Source organism: Hemicordylus capensis, chromosome 6, assembly GCF_027244095.1.
Source record: "Hemicordylus capensis ecotype Gifberg chromosome 6, rHemCap1.1.pri, whole genome shotgun sequence".
Taxonomy (NCBI): Eukaryota; Metazoa; Chordata; class Lepidosauria; order Squamata; family Cordylidae; genus Hemicordylus; species Hemicordylus capensis.
Genome location: NC_069662.1, coordinates 31,208,273 through 31,223,929, shown reverse-complemented (window position 1 = coordinate 31,223,929; position 15,657 = coordinate 31,208,273). Strand labels below are relative to the sequence as shown.

At 40.9% G+C, this 15,657-nt stretch overlaps 2 protein-coding genes across 2 annotated transcripts; both read left to right on the top strand.

Annotated features, from left to right (window-relative positions):
• The first annotated feature begins 6,537 nt into the window (after positions 1 to 6,537).
• Positions 6,538 to 7,467, top strand: LOC128331169 (olfactory receptor 6F1-like). The gene has a single exon (XM_053264521.1). It carries the CDS (start codon positions 6,538 to 6,540, stop codon positions 7,465 to 7,467), a length of 930 nt encoding a protein of 309 aa, XP_053120496.1.
• A 4,499-nt stretch (positions 7,468 to 11,966) lies between these two features.
• On the top strand, positions 11,967 to 12,920 carry LOC128331168 (olfactory receptor 6P1-like). The gene has a single exon (XM_053264519.1). It carries the CDS (start codon positions 11,967 to 11,969, stop codon positions 12,918 to 12,920), a length of 954 nt encoding a protein of 317 aa, XP_053120494.1.
• The last annotated feature ends 2,737 nt before the right edge of the window (positions 12,921 to 15,657 follow it).

Sequence of the window (15,657 nt, the reverse complement as noted above, 5' to 3'; positions counted from 1 at the left end):
GTTAGAGAAAAGAGGACCCAGCCAGCCCCTAGATGCTCTACAGCTCAGGGTTCTTTGGCTGGGAAGTTAGCCTCCAGTCTGCAGTAGCATCACCTTCCTGAAAGGCTCTGCAGCATCAGCTGTTTGTGTGTGTATAATGCTGTTGTCGGCTAGGAAGGGCAGCCTCAACCCCTAGGGTAATGGGGCTGCTTGGAGTCAAGATGTATCGCCCAGGGCATTTTAGGACAAGCTCGCAATGTTTGTAGCATGCCCATAGAGACCACACTGTAGTCTGGTCCTCATCTGTTTAAATCATTTAAATATGTAGTAGCCCCTTTTATACCAATTATACTTGACTCATGTCTTCATTGGTCTGGGTGCAAACAGTTTGCTTCCACCGGTAACTAAAAAGGACATAAAATTATAACATCACTTCTTGGTACAGTTTGGTTCAACAGTCTAAGGTACTATTTGCACTTCTGTGACTTAAGCCAGTTAATAAGTGTGGACTGCCACTATGTTTTACAACCTGCTCTGTGCTCTCAGTTTCTAAACTATTTAATATATCTGCTACTTATGGATGTTGCTCCATCATATCAAGAGGATATCGATGGTATAAAAATATGTCTGTTTCAGTGAAATTGATTTCCTGGTTAACTGGATTCCATTTGTCACCTTAAGACCATCTATAGTGCTTTGCACTTGTAGCAATGAAATCCCTGACACGAGGCTATTCCCACGATTAGGCAAAATTGGGCTAGGGGAGCCTAGCCTGATGCCTGACCATGGGAACCACCGGGCTCGCAGGTGAGACCAGTGGCTTCCAGGCAGTTAACCCGCCAAACTACCCCTGCCTTTAAACTGGGTTTGTGCAGTGAGTGCTCCGCAAACCCATTTTTTAAAATTGTGAGTTGCCGTGGTGTGGCTCCGTGCCACAACTACTCACGAGGAGACCCCTGACTGAGAGGCTGAAAAGATCAGGGGTCTGTCCAGCATGCCCTGCACACTCATGCAGGGCATGCTGGAGCTTCCAGGGTCCACGCGGCCCCCAATCCTCCCAGCCCCCACCAGCTCCGTAACGGAGCCAGCAGTCATGTGGGCAGCCGCTTCGGCCACCCGGAGCAGACTCCCTGCTCGTGTGCGGGGATAGCGGGCTAAGACCACTCTCCCCACAAACCCTCCCCAGGCTCTTCTCACTAATCATGAGAAGAGACTCACTTATTGGCTGAGCTTGTGCCATGGCAAGGCATGCTCAGTTGTTGAGGAAAAGAAAACGTTAGTCAGTTAGAGGGAATGAAATATTGTTGGTTTGGCTCAGATTCAAGCCTCATATAGGTGCAGAATAATCAGTGGAAAGAGGGCATCAGACACAGCAGGAAGCCAAGATGCAACAAAAATTAAGGGTGAAGAGAGAAAGCAGTAGCCTTAAGCAGCACTTTAAATTTTGGGTAAGTTCAAGGTGTGATTTGGGGAATAGGGATTGCTTTCACTGGTCCTAATACCTACAAGTGATTTTAAAAAATCTACAGAGAACATTCTAACTGTACAGGGCCCTGACTGTAGGAGACCCCTCTGTGGTTGGGCTCCCAGAACCACTGCTTAACAACAAAACTGTGCACCTTCCCCTTCCACCCAATCCTTCCAGTCTTAAAATTGGTCTGGGCTGCTTTGGGTGTTCAGGTGGTTCCAGGTTGGGCGGGCAGACAAGGAGAGACAGGGATAAATCAGTACCAGCTGGGCCCAATGCTGCATCAGATGCAAGCCGGACACTGCAGGTCATGCTGGGACAGTACACCTGTAGGTCAGAAAAGTACCAGGCTCGCCAGATGACCCTGAGCAGCAAAATTGAGCATGGAGATGTGTTGTGAGGAGACCAGGCTCTTTTAAGGGGTGCTGATATTTTCAGTTCCTGGCAGTCACCAGGATCGGGAGGGATGTTGCTAATGGACCCTTCCCAGGGCTGTGGTAGAACTGCCAGGTGGTAAAAGCCCTCAAGCCCACATTCATGTCTCTATGGCCAGGCACTCTCATAAGTTAGTGGTCTACTCCTACTCTAGATGGACAGCTCTTCTCATGATGTTTGGCCAAGACCAAGCCTGCTTGCACGCAGGGGAAGGGGCTAGGCTCCCCTTCTCCTACCAAAAGAGGGAGCGAAAGAGAGAGAGAGAGAGAGAGAGAGAGAGAGAGAGAGAGAGAGAGAGAGAGAGAGAGAGAGAGAGAGAGAGCAATACTAACAAAAATGGAAAGGGCAAATCCTAAATAATCTTGACCTATTCCTAGCAGTCTCATCCTTTTTATCCATACATAAGCACTGTTTCTTGGGTTGAACTCTGGGGCTCAGTTGCCCATGGAAAACCACGACGTGTGTGTGTGTGTGTGTGTGTGTGTGGGTGTGGGTGTGGGTGTGGGTGTGTGTGAGAAAGAGGGACAGAATAATAGAAGAATGATAGAAGCATTATAGATATTGCTACACCCCTGCCTCGGGGACATAGTTTTGGAAGCTACATGGCTCTTCCAAAGAATGTTTCCACCCTGCCTGCATGTGCAGCAACAGTGGGGTAAGCTGATACAGACTCAAGCCATGAGGATGCAGCTCCCCTTAGCATCTAGCTCCATGGCTCTGGATGTCAGCCAGTGAGTTGACTCACTTACCCTAGGGAGAAAAAGCTGCTCTCTCTGAGCCATACACCTCCTTCATTAAAACAAATTAAAACATTTTTTTGTGGCTTGATAATAAATCAAGCAGCATCCATTATATTTACTTAGAGAGTATATACTGTATGCTATGGATACATTTTTTCTGGGAGACTTCAATCAATAGCAGGATGACAAAAGTCTGGAATGCCCCATAAAGTGGAACAACAATATAGTAGAGTAAGTCATGTGCCTTATTAAAGAGAATACTTGTCAATGCGAAAATAGGTAATGCTTTCACTAAAAGGTAAAGTCATGCCATCGAGTTGGTGTCAATTCCTGGTGACCACAGAGCCATGTGGCTTTCTTTGGTAGAATACAGGAGGGGTTTACCATTGCCAGCTCTCATGCAGTATGAGATGATGTCTTTCAGCATCTTCCTATATCACTGCTGCCCGATGTAGGTGTTTCCGATGGTCTAGCAAACATACCAGCAGAGATTCGAACCGGCAATCTCTTGCTCCCTAGGTAAGTCACTTCCCCGTTGGGGCATTAGGTGGCTATGTTTTCACTAGGCTGTACATTCTAAGAAACTTCCTTATACAAGTAACTGGGGGGGGGGGTTCGAGGGAGTGCTGGACTGGCCCGGTCTGGTTTGGTCCAGTTCAGACTCTAACTGAACTGGACCAGTCGGTTCTGTGCACACCCCTACTTCTGGGTTGCAGCTTAGAAGCTATCATAGGAAGAAAAAAATTGGGCATATCAACTGACATCCAAACTATGTTATTACTGAGTAGTCCTATTTAAATTAAGTAGTTCTTTAGAATAACTGCTGAGTAGTCTGGATGTCAGCCAGGGGTGTAGCAAGGTTGTAGTGGGCCCAGAAACAAGATTTTAAAATGCACCCCCACTGAAGTTATACATATACATATACATATACATATAACACCTATGTGTCACAATAGAACATCATCCTAAATTATATTTTAAAATGTTTTGTAAATTGTGGATGATACAAGTCATTTAATGGTACGAGAGAAAGACATGCTGTTCTGGTAGCTCCAGGTCTTCACATCAATTTTGGAGGATGACTACAATGGAAGGTGCGTGGCTGGGGGAGTCAGTCATGTGACTTGCCTCTGGGGGGCCCCCCAAGGCAGGGGGCCCCCAGACATCTGTCTCCCCTTGCCCTATTATAGTTACTGTACGCCCCTGATGTCAGCTATTGTGTGCAGAAGTCCTCTCTTGATCTCAGTCACTGGCTTTAATTATTATTGTTTTCATGTATAACATCACATCTTCCATAGTGGAATTCAAGGCAGAATATGCAGAGTAATAAGAATAATGCAGTTCCAGTCAGACTGACATCCTTGATTTCTATTTGTTCTTTCGTTCTAATGCTCAGTTTAGACATTTTGTACATGTGTGTAGATGTCCACTTATACATGTTTTTGTATGAGTGATATGGCTTAATTTAAAAAGCAAACATGAATACAGGTTTCCTCAAATGCAGGGTACAGATAGGAAGTATACTAAATATGCAGAATGAACATAATGTCTGAAGAACTCTATGCTCATACACTGTACAGATTGTATGTGCATTGAACAGAACATGTGAACAGAATAAAAATTATGAAACTTATCTCTCTAATTCAAATTTGAGGCTAAGAACACACTATTGGTTTAGAAAGTGGGTATTACAGTTCATTAGCTCTGTGCAATGCTTACACATATTGATGGGATAGTCAATCAACAACAAGTCTTTATATGAATCTGCTAAGATCTGAATCCTTCTTGAGTTTAGAATTAAGCTGGACATAGAAACTTTGGTAATCTGGGGCTTCGGGGGGACAGCAACAGTCAGTGTTGGGTGATATGCAGCTGTACCTAATAGGATACCATGTGAGATGATTGAACATAAGAACAGTCCTGCTAGATCAGGCCCAAGGCCTAGCTAGTCCAGCATCCTGTTTCACAGAGAGGTCTACCAGATGCCTCTGAGAAGCACACGGGCAAGAGTTGAGATCACACCCTCTCTCCTGCTACTGCTCCCCTGCAGCTGGTATTTAGAGGAACCTTGCCTCTGAGGCTGGAGGTGGCCTATAGCCACCAGACTAGTAGCCAGTGATAGACCTATACTCCATGAATTTATATAAGCCCCCTTTAAAGCCATCCAAGATAGTGGCCATCATCATATCCTGTAGCAGATAATTCCATAGATTAATTATGTGCTGTGTGAAAACATACTTCCTTTTGTTGGTCCTAAATTCCCTTGCTTTCCATTTCATGGGATGACTCCTAGTTCTAGTGTTGTGAGAGGGGTAGAGCAATTTCTCTCTGTCTACTCTCTCTGCTCCATGCATAATCTAATACACCTCTATCATGTCTCCCCCGCCCCTGTAGTCTCCTCTTTTCCAAACAAAAAAGCTCCAGATGCTGTAGCCTTGCCTCATTGCGAAGGTGCTCCAGGCCCCTGATCAGCTTGGTTTCTGTCTTCTGCACCTTCCCTGATTCTACAGTGTCCTTCATAAGATACAATGACCAGAACTGTACGCAGTACTCCAAATGTGGCTGCACCATAGGTTTGTCTAAGGGCATTATGATATTAGCAATTTTATTTTCAATTTGCTTCCTAATGAGCCCTAGCATGGAATTTTCCTTTTCCACAGCTGCAGCACACACTGAGTTGACACGTTCAATGAGCTGTCCACCACAACCCCAAGATCTCTGTCCTGGTCAGTTACCAACAGCTCAGACCCCATCGTATCTGTGAAGTTGGGGGTGGGGTTTGCCTCAATATGCTTCACTTTGCACTTGCTAATTGCATTAGTGGTTTACATATGCCCTGTTCTGATAGCAATCTTTGATTATCTGAAAGCAATCTTTGGAACCAAGAATAATTTCTCAGTTCTGATGGATTAGGCATGCCAATTTCTTTGTTTCTTCTATAAATTGCATAGTGTTTTTGACTAAAACTTTTCAAGCCATGTGCACTGTGCAAGGAATACCTGCAACAAATCTGCTTTTTGTTACTGACACATTCTGGAGAGTTGATTGGGAATACTTTCATCACATATTAGATAACAGAACAGAATAAAAACATGCAAATAAAAAATCAAGTTAAAATTAAAAGAGCTTGAGGATCTGAACTGTATAAAAGAAAGTACATGCTATGTCCTTGCAAATACTTCATATGTGATTTTGTTTGGATATTTGAAGGGAGAGATCATGTCAGAAAATCTGGAACTGGTGTTTTGTTTGCTACCAGCAGCTAGTTTAGGCATTGCCTCGCACTGGGAATCTTCAAATGCTTTATTATTACTAACTGGTATCAATGCATTTTTGATAGTGTTTTCTTTACTAAATTGACTCATTTTAGACATGCAAATGAAAGCAGGGATGCAAACAAATTTATAAAGAGATGGATTTTGTTTATGGCCAATTGGAATATAAAATCCAGTGATACCACCTCCATATGTCGTGTGTGTGTGTGTGTACACACACACACACACACACACACACACACACACACACACACACACACACACACCTTTTTGTTATTGAAAGTATATTTTAAAAAGAAGAGAATCTCAACACCATGTATTTCTTAAACTCTATAGAATATGAACTCAAGTCACTGAGAGCTAGAGAAAATCAGAACAGCATATGGCTAGGAGCTTGCCTATGAATCAGTATGTTGTTTATTCAAATCATATCCCTGCTATGAAGTTCATGAACTCATTGGTTAGCTTCAGGCAAGCCATTTTCGTCCTCATTCTGAGCATCACATAAGTAATGTATAAAAACTATCAATCTATCAATTATATTTCTGGAAATTTTCTAATAGTCAGTAATTTTAAAGTTATCTTTCCCAAGCATTACATTTGTATGATTGATGTTTTGGCAGGTAGACTCCCGATACTGATGCAAGAAACAAATATCTCCAGTGTGCAGGAATTTATCCTCCTGGGATTCCCTGGATCTCATAACCTGCAGATATCCCTTTTCATGCTTTTCTTCTTCATGTACATTCTCACAATCACAGGAAATATGGCCATTATAGCTTTAGTGAAGTCCAGACGACAGCTACATACTCCCATGTACTTCTTCCTTTGCAATCTTTCCTTCCTGGAGATATGGTATACAACAGCCTGTATTCCAAAAACTTTAGCAATCATCATGTCTCGGCACAAAACCATCAGTTTCATAGGGTGTGTCACCCAAATGTACATTGTTTTCTCCCTGGGATTCACAGAATATTTTCTGCTTACTGCCATGGCCTATGACCGTTATCTAGCCATATGCCATCCCTTGCACTACAACACGATCATGTCCAAAACTGTGTGTGTCCAATTGGCCCTTGGATCTTGGATTTGTGGATTCTTGGGTATTGCCTTGCCAGCCTATCTTATTACCCAGTTGTCTTTCTGTGACTCCAATGCTATTAATCATTTCTTTTGTGACATTGTGCCTTGGATTGTTCTTTCCTGTACTGACACTTACACAGTGGAAATTGTGTGGTTTATAATGGCTGGTATTGTCATGACAGGCTCATGTTTAATAACCTTGATATCTTACATTTATATCATCACCACTATATTAAAAATGGCATCAGCTCAAGGACGTCAACGGGCTTTTTCCACTTGTTCGTCCCATCTCATGGTGGTGATTATTTGGTATGGATCTACCATTTTCCTGCACGTCACACCAGCCAAACATCAGTCATTAGAACTGACTAAAAGGGTCACCATCTTAAATACCATGGTCACACCCTTGTTGAATCCATTTATTTACACCCTCAGGAATAGGGAGGTGAAAGAAGCTTTGAGGAGCATATTCAGAGACAAAAAATGACAGTTATAGAAAAGGCAGGAGAAACTAGCAAAACACACAATAATCAAGTAGATCACTGTAGAATCCAGAGGAAAAGCTTTGGCACGCAAAAACCAAGCCGTGGAGTAAATATCTATTGTTTATGGAAAGGCAAGTGCAGATTGCCTTCTATACTCCTGCTGCTGTTGTTTTTCTGCCCTGCCTCCAGTCTAGGTCTGGACAAAAAATATATAACTAAAACACCTTTTGAGAGCTGACCTGGACTAAATAATGGATTTACCAGAAATTACACAATTATCACTGTGGAAAGTTTGTTGGGCAGGATCTAAGGCTTCACAGGCTTCTGGCACATAGGTCTGTGGGCAAGCAAGATCTGTCCCATTATTTTCAATATCAGAGAGTGCTTCACAGAATCCAATCTCATCAGGGCTTATAAAGGCTCACTTCTGGCATATTTTTTCAGTTGTATTATGGGTTCACACAATCATGTTAATGTTTTAACATACATTAAACATAGATTCAAATGACTGTATGGATTTGTGTTTTCACTGGTAGGGCTAGAGGCATGAATGGTGGCCTGGCAGATGCTATCAGAGCCAACACAATCCACATCCAAAGTGCGGGCAGGCAGTTTCTTCAGATGACCATGTAGCAAGGCAAGCTTTAGTCAGAGCCATCTAAGACATATATATGCATTATATTACATGTATACCATTTAGAAAACATTGGTGCCATTTTGCAGAACTCTAAGGTAGAAGTGTGTGAGCTGGCTTGACCTTGAACCAGCTCGACTCGACATTGAGCTGAGCAGGTTCTTGTTTGGGCCCAGATTGAGGGACTCAGGGGGCATTAGAATTGATTTTTAAAAGGAATGGCTTACCACCACTGATGGCTGTAGCAGCCTTGGGGTGCTGCTGTGGCTGCAGGGGATCTCCAGTGGTTCCCCTCCCCCGGCAGCCTCCCCCCATATTTCCCTGGGGTGGTTTGGCCATTTTGGGGCTGTTTCAGCCCTATGTGCATACATGGTGTCAATTTTTGGGGCCACCGTGCATTTGCACTGGCGATTTTCATGTCCTGGGTCATGCAAATTGACTGTGCACATGCATGGTGGCTCCAAAAGGGCCACCACATATACACAGAGGGCCCAAATGGCTCCAAAATGGGCTGAAACAGCCCAGGGAGACTTGGGGGAGGCTGGCGGGGGAGGGGAGCTACCGGAGACACCCCCCTGCATCTACCACAGCAACCCAAGGCTGCCAAAGCCTTCAGCAGCAGTAAGTCATTCCTTTATTAAATCAATTCTCACACCACCATCACCACCCTCAAACTGAGCCTAAACTGGTTCGAATTTGAACCTAACTGGGCCTGGTTTGAGGGGGTGCCAAAACCGAACATGCCCACCTGGTTCGAATCCAGTTCGGATTCAAGCTGAATTGGGCAAAGTGGTTTTGTGCACATCCCAACTCTAAGGTAAATAAAAATGTAATTTTAACATTTATTTTAACAGAATTTAAATAACGTTTATTTTAACAGAATTGGTAATTTCTGTTGTATCATACACACTGTGCACAATTTAGCCATTCTTTTTGATACACAGGAAATGGAACACATGAAACAAAATCAATAAACTATATCAATTGGAGGTGGTGAGTGAGTTGACAACCCTAGGGAGAAAAAACCTTTCTCTCTGAGCCATTACTCCTCCTTTGTTAAAATGAATAATAACATCCCTTGTGATTTAGTAATAAATCAAGCAGCATCCATTATATTTACCGAGTGTATACATTCTATGGATACATTTCTTCTGAGATACTGCAATCAGTAACAGCATACATCAAGTTTGGAATGCATAGCCCCAGAAATGGAAACAACAATATAGATGAGTCAGTCATGAACCTTATTAAAGAGGATTTTTTCTAGTGCAAAAGAAGGTAACTTCTTAGCAGGCATTTTAAGAAACTTCCTTATAGGAGGGAGCATGCTTCTTATGTGTACATAGGGAAAAATACTTCTTTCATGGATAATTATCTCATATCCTTTAAAGAAGTATATCCATATCTATATTTCCCTTAATGTTTTGCCATTTCAAAGTACGGGTTTTAAGAACATGTGATTCATCTATTGAAATAAATGGATCTTAAATGTGCTTAACTTTGTCCGGTTCGTGCCTAAAATTTGCAAGGGCTGTCTGGAGAATGTCAAGAAGCTTGAAAATACAGTTTGTAAGCAGCACACTCAACAACTTTTATCAAACAGATCAATTTAAATTGGAGCAATCAGCTGAAAAATGCAAATCATGAATGAAATTTTGTTCTGCCAAACAAAAAATGACAGATACTGGAAAAAGACAATAGGAATATGGGATGTGTGTGTTCTTTTTGGTACTCCTACTAGTAGTACTATATCACAATGGACATGCATCATAAGTAACAGAGAAAATGAAAACAGTAGGTCAATGCTTCAAGAGGCATTACACTCAAAATTAAACATGAGTCAATCATATGATATTAGGATACATTTTCTTGTATCCTAAGGTACATTTTCTTATTATTCTCTTACTAGAAACATCAGCCAGGATTAAAAAAATGAATGCAGTTTTCCACATGTACAAAGGGGTCTTTTTACACCCGCCTTCTGCCAACATCCCCCTTCCAAAGCCTCCCTTCAAAAGTGAGGGCTCCATGCAGAAAGCTGGTCTTGAGACAGTGAGCATCAATTGTCCCCTCTACCAAGCAGGATCTGCCTTGGTTTGCATTTGGATGGGTGACTATTCCAGAGTGCTGTTAGGTATTCCCAATAGGGGATGGAGCCATAGCTTGGTGGAAGAGCTATGTTTGCATGCAGAAGGTCCCAAGTTCATGCTCTGGCATCTCCAAGAAGGGTTTGGAGAGACTCCTGCCTGAAACTTTGGAGAACTGCTGCCAATCAGTGTAGACAATTCTGAGCTAGATAGATCAAGTTGCAGGGGAGTAACAGCAGGAAAGAGAGTATGCCATCAACTCCTGCCTGTGGCTTCCAGCAGCATCTGGTGGGCCACTGTGTGAAACAGGATGCTGGACTAGATGGGCCTTGGGCCTGATCCAGCAGGGCTATCCTTATGTTCTTAAGTTCTTAAGTGCCTGATTTGGTATTAGGCAGTTTCTTACATTTCATTGTTCCTAAACACTCTGGAATTGCCACTTAGAAAGTATCACCAGAAGAAATAATTGGTTTTGGTGCATGCAGAGGAAGTGATTTCCACTCGGGCCTGTTTTGATCTCTGACTTCAGCTCAGATGATTTTTATATGACTGATATCTCTCTTCCATCATGGAATTGAGGTGAAACACATAGGATTCTCAGAGTAAGACAATTCCATTCATATGAACACTCTTGATCTTTAGTTGTTACTTGATCAAAAACAAATCTAGCAGAAAAAATTCAAGCAAAAATTGTAATTCAAATGTTGAAACCACAAACAGAATCTGGGTATATGCTATTGGAATGTCTGCTCTCTAAAGTGAGCTCTACTGTAGCTCAGTGATAGGGCCATAGCTGAGTGGTAGAGCATCTGCTTTCCATGCAGAAGGTTCTGGACGCATTCCCTGGCATCTTCAGGTGAGGCTGGGAAAGACTCCTGCCTGAAACCTTGGAGAGATGCTTCCAGTCAGTGTAGACAATACTGAGCTAGATGGAGCAATGGTTTGACCTGATATAAGGCAGCTTCTTATTTTCATATGTTACATTAATGGGATAATCTGTCAGTATATGAATCACAGCTGTTTGTTATCTGGTTGATGAAGTTTCAGCAGGAGAACTTGCTATCGGACAATGCCCAGTAGGAGACCTGCGGACATTCTGAGAAGCACTTTTGCAATTATAGCAGAAGGACTATCAATTGCAATTTGAACTTTTTCAGGCATGGAAGAAAATGCAGCTTCACCACATAATCAAAATTATGATATGAAATTGCAAGCCGCCGGAATATGTTGTCTGTAAAAGAAATGGAAGAACTTCTTTATGAAAGACTTAGGATCTCCAGAATTAAAGTAGACATAAAATCAACAAAGGGTATCTAAAATGAAATGAATGTAAAGCTAAATGAAAATGAATAGAACATTATGCATTACACAAGTTGCAAAATATGTTATAGTTTTTGACAGATTGCAAATATTTGATAATAATTATGTATGTATTGACTAATATATCAGAAAAACCCTTGCTTAGTTCTCCATCCGGCTTATCAGAACTGACCTTGTGACTGATATCTAGAGCAGCAGCATCAGATTGTACTTTTAATTAACAGTTTGCTGAATTAATTCATTTAATGGGGCACGATTTACATCAGCAACATTTACTGACCCTCGCAAATATATTGATTGGACTGATAACACCTCACAACTGATATCACCTCACAAATTTTATTGCCTATCAACAAGTTGATGAATGGTTACAAGTTATGTTTTATATTCTGTTTTGGGGAAAATTATGTCTAGCATTTCCCTTTTTTTATTAGGAAAGGAGGGTTATACTGATAGGAGAATGCAGAACCAAACATCCCATGTAGAATTCACAATTATGGGTTTTCCTGAACTTCCGCAGTACCAGCTAGTGTTGTTTACATTGTTCTTCACTATCTACATTCTGACCGTGCTTGAAAATCTTCTCCTCATTGCGACAATTTGGTTGAACAGCCGTCTTCGCACTCCTATGTACTTCTTCCTCGGAAATCTCTCTCTTCTAGAAATCTTCTATGTCTCAGTAACAATGCCAAAACTGTTCTCCATTCTACTGCTGGGTGAGAAGGCTATCACGCTGGGAGGCTGCCTTACTCAGTTGTATTTTTTCCTGTCATTGGCTTCCTCTGAGTGTTTCCTCTTGGCAACAATGGCCTATGACCGGTATCTGGCCATTTGCCACCCATTACATTATCCATCACTCATGAATCACAGAACCTGCACTGTCTTAAGCCTGAGTTCCTGGCTAGGTGGCTTCCTCGCTTCCTTTCCATCTGTGGTGATGATCTCCAAGTTGCAGTTCTGTAGCACAAACACCATCAGACACTTCTTCTGTGACCTGTCACCCTTATTGAGGTTGTCATGCACTGAAACTTCATTAATTGAGATGCTGGATTTCATTGCAGCATTATCAGTCCTTATGACTTCATTACTGGTGACTGGAACATCTTATATCTTCATCTTTTGCACAGTTGCGAGGATCCCTTCCACCAAAGGGAAACATAAAGCTTTTTCCACCTGTGTCTCCCACTTGACAGTCGTCTCAATGTTCTATGCCACCACCATATTCATGTATGCCCGTCCTAAAGCCATTGGGAGCTTTGATCTCAATAAGCTGGTGTCCATCCTCTACACAGTAGTGGCTCCATTTCTTAACCCAATAATATACAGCCTTCGGAACAGGGAAGTTAGAGAGACCATAAGCAGAGTTTTGCATAACACAGTCATTTCATTAGGATGTTTTCAAACAGAAGACTAAAGCCATGGTCAAACTGAAAGATGCCATATTAAAGAAAGGTGGGGGGGGGGCCTAGATTCAGAGAACTCGAATTGTTCCCTCCTCCATGATATGATGACTTTTTAATGGTGATAACAGTTATGATAATAATAGGGTTATGGAGCACAGTGGGGTTTAACTGGAGCATCTGGAAGTAGAGCCCAGATGGCTTACTCTGTGCACAATCAAGGCAACATTGATTAGGACATTAGAAACTACAGAACAGGGTTCATTTATGAAATTAGGACATGTAGGTTTCAAGAAGCTCAATTCTGGCATCTTGTGTATCCATTTGTGAATGTGAATCCCCTGCTAACTGATAAAAGAGGCACCTTTTAAAAGTTTTGATTCTCTTTATTTAGCAGGGGGAGAGCAACTGGCCCTCTCCATCCCCAGCACAACATTCCTCCAGTGGCTTTTGCTGGTGTCTATCTTATGTTTCTTTTTTAAGATTGTGAGCCCTTTGGGGACAGGGAGCCATTTTATGTATTTATTTATACTGATGTAAACAGCTTTGGAAACTTTTGTTGAGAAGCAGTATATAAATAATCGTCGTATTCGTATTTGTAGTATCTGTATTTATTTATTTATTTATTTATGTATTTATTATACTGCCTCACCCAGATGGCTATAGGCAGTTCACAAATACAGAAACAGAGAAAAAACAAACAAATAACTCATTAAAACCAGTTTAAAATCATTTCTGTATTCACTAAAGGCTAAAAAAAGATAAATGTTTAGGGCTCTTTTAAAGGCTGCTAAAACTCTTAAGCCTTGGCTATCAATAGAGAGTGCATTCCAGAGCCCAGGAGCAGCTGCAAAGAAGGCTTGATTCCAAATCACTGCCAGGCAAGCTGGTGGTAGCTGGAGATGGGCCTCTCTTGATGACCTTAAAGTATGATGAGGATAATGATGATGATGATGATGATGAATAACTAATACTTAATTATTATTTAATAATGGTGTAATAATTATTTATAATTATTGATAATAATAATAACTATTATTAATTTTTATTATTATTTAATATTTTATTTATTATTATTTAATAATATTATTTAATAATTATTAATAATTATCCATAATGATAATTATTATTATTTAGACAACTTATCTCTCTTAGATAACCCACCATTTACTGATTTCATAATAAAGCACTACCAACCTGTTCAGAGCCTTTGGTTACATTAGTACATTAATTTCAGTTGGTCAATCTTATCAGTTTCATAGGAATGCAAATGGTTTTGAACATGTTGTACTATGGTGGAATTAATACTTACAATCAAGTGAGCCATGTGACAACATAAATAAATAAATAAATGAGAAATCACAAAGGTATTTGCATGTATCTTAAACATAATTTTTCTATAAATGTCCAGTGCAATTCATGCCCCTATAGGCTCTTTGTGAGGGAACTATAAAACTATGGTGTGGATAGATGGCTAAGCTTTCTTTTAACTGATCACTGATTGCAGTGGTAATTGGCTAGGATTCACTTTCTTGAATGATCATAGGAAGCTACCTTATATTACCATCAAAACATTGGTCTATCTGGTCCAGTACATATATATGAATGTATTATATTTTTATACCACCCCATCTGTTTACAAAAAATAATACAGAGACATAACAATCAATTACAACCAGTAAAACAATAAAGAACTAAAACAATATAAAACACTTTTAAAACATTTTAAAACTAAAGACTAAACATGGCCAGACCAAACAAGTAAATCTTAAGGGCTCTCTTGTAAGCCAATGATGTTGTTAGGCTCCAGATTTCTGCAGGGTATGCATTCCTCAGGCTAGGAGCAGCTGCTGAGAAGCCCCAATTCTGAGTCACCAACAGATGAACTTATGACAGCTGGAGGTGGACCTCTCCAGATGACCTTAATGTGAGGTTGGAATTATTCAGAAGAAGGACTTCTCTAAGGTAACCTGTATCTAAGTATTGTCTGCTTAGGGTGGCTGTGACTATTCAATCAGGTTCGGGTCAAGGTCTTTTCCAACACCTTGAAGTTTTTCACACCCGGCTTTTAGTTTGCATCACCTCCAAAATGGAGGGTGTACATTCACACATTTATGAATTAATGTATTTATATATTTATGTATTTATTGTTAAATTTCTATACTGCCTTTCATTTTAAAAATTAAAAACTTTATTAGAACAAAATTTAAAGTGCACAGCAAAATTGATCCAAACACAAACAGCAAAACATCATACAACAAACCCCGATTCATCATTCCATCAACAATCTAATAATGTCTGGGGCAAGAAAACAAGCATAATTCTCCCAATTGGGTTAAAGAATGAAATCTGCCCAGATTACATAAAAAGAATTATTTGTGGTCTGGTTCGCACTGGACAGAATAATATAGGTTAACTTTTCTGAAATTGTGATGTGCCAGATGTTCTTGTACAAGATATCCATCAAAATCCTTTGATCTTTCCAGTGCCCGGCTATAACGAACTTGGGAGCAGTTACCATAAACACTACTAATTTTTTTGATGACACATCTGTGTTGGCCCCAGAAAACATATTTACTAATCCCAGCTGGGGGCATAAACCTATTTTCTGATTTGTGATCTTACTCATCTCTGTGAATACCTCTGTCCAAAATGCGGGCAGGTCCCCCAAAGTTGAAAATAGGCACCATTCATCCCACAACCCAGTGAAGCAGAGAACAGTCTTTATGAATGTGTGCTAATTTTACTGGT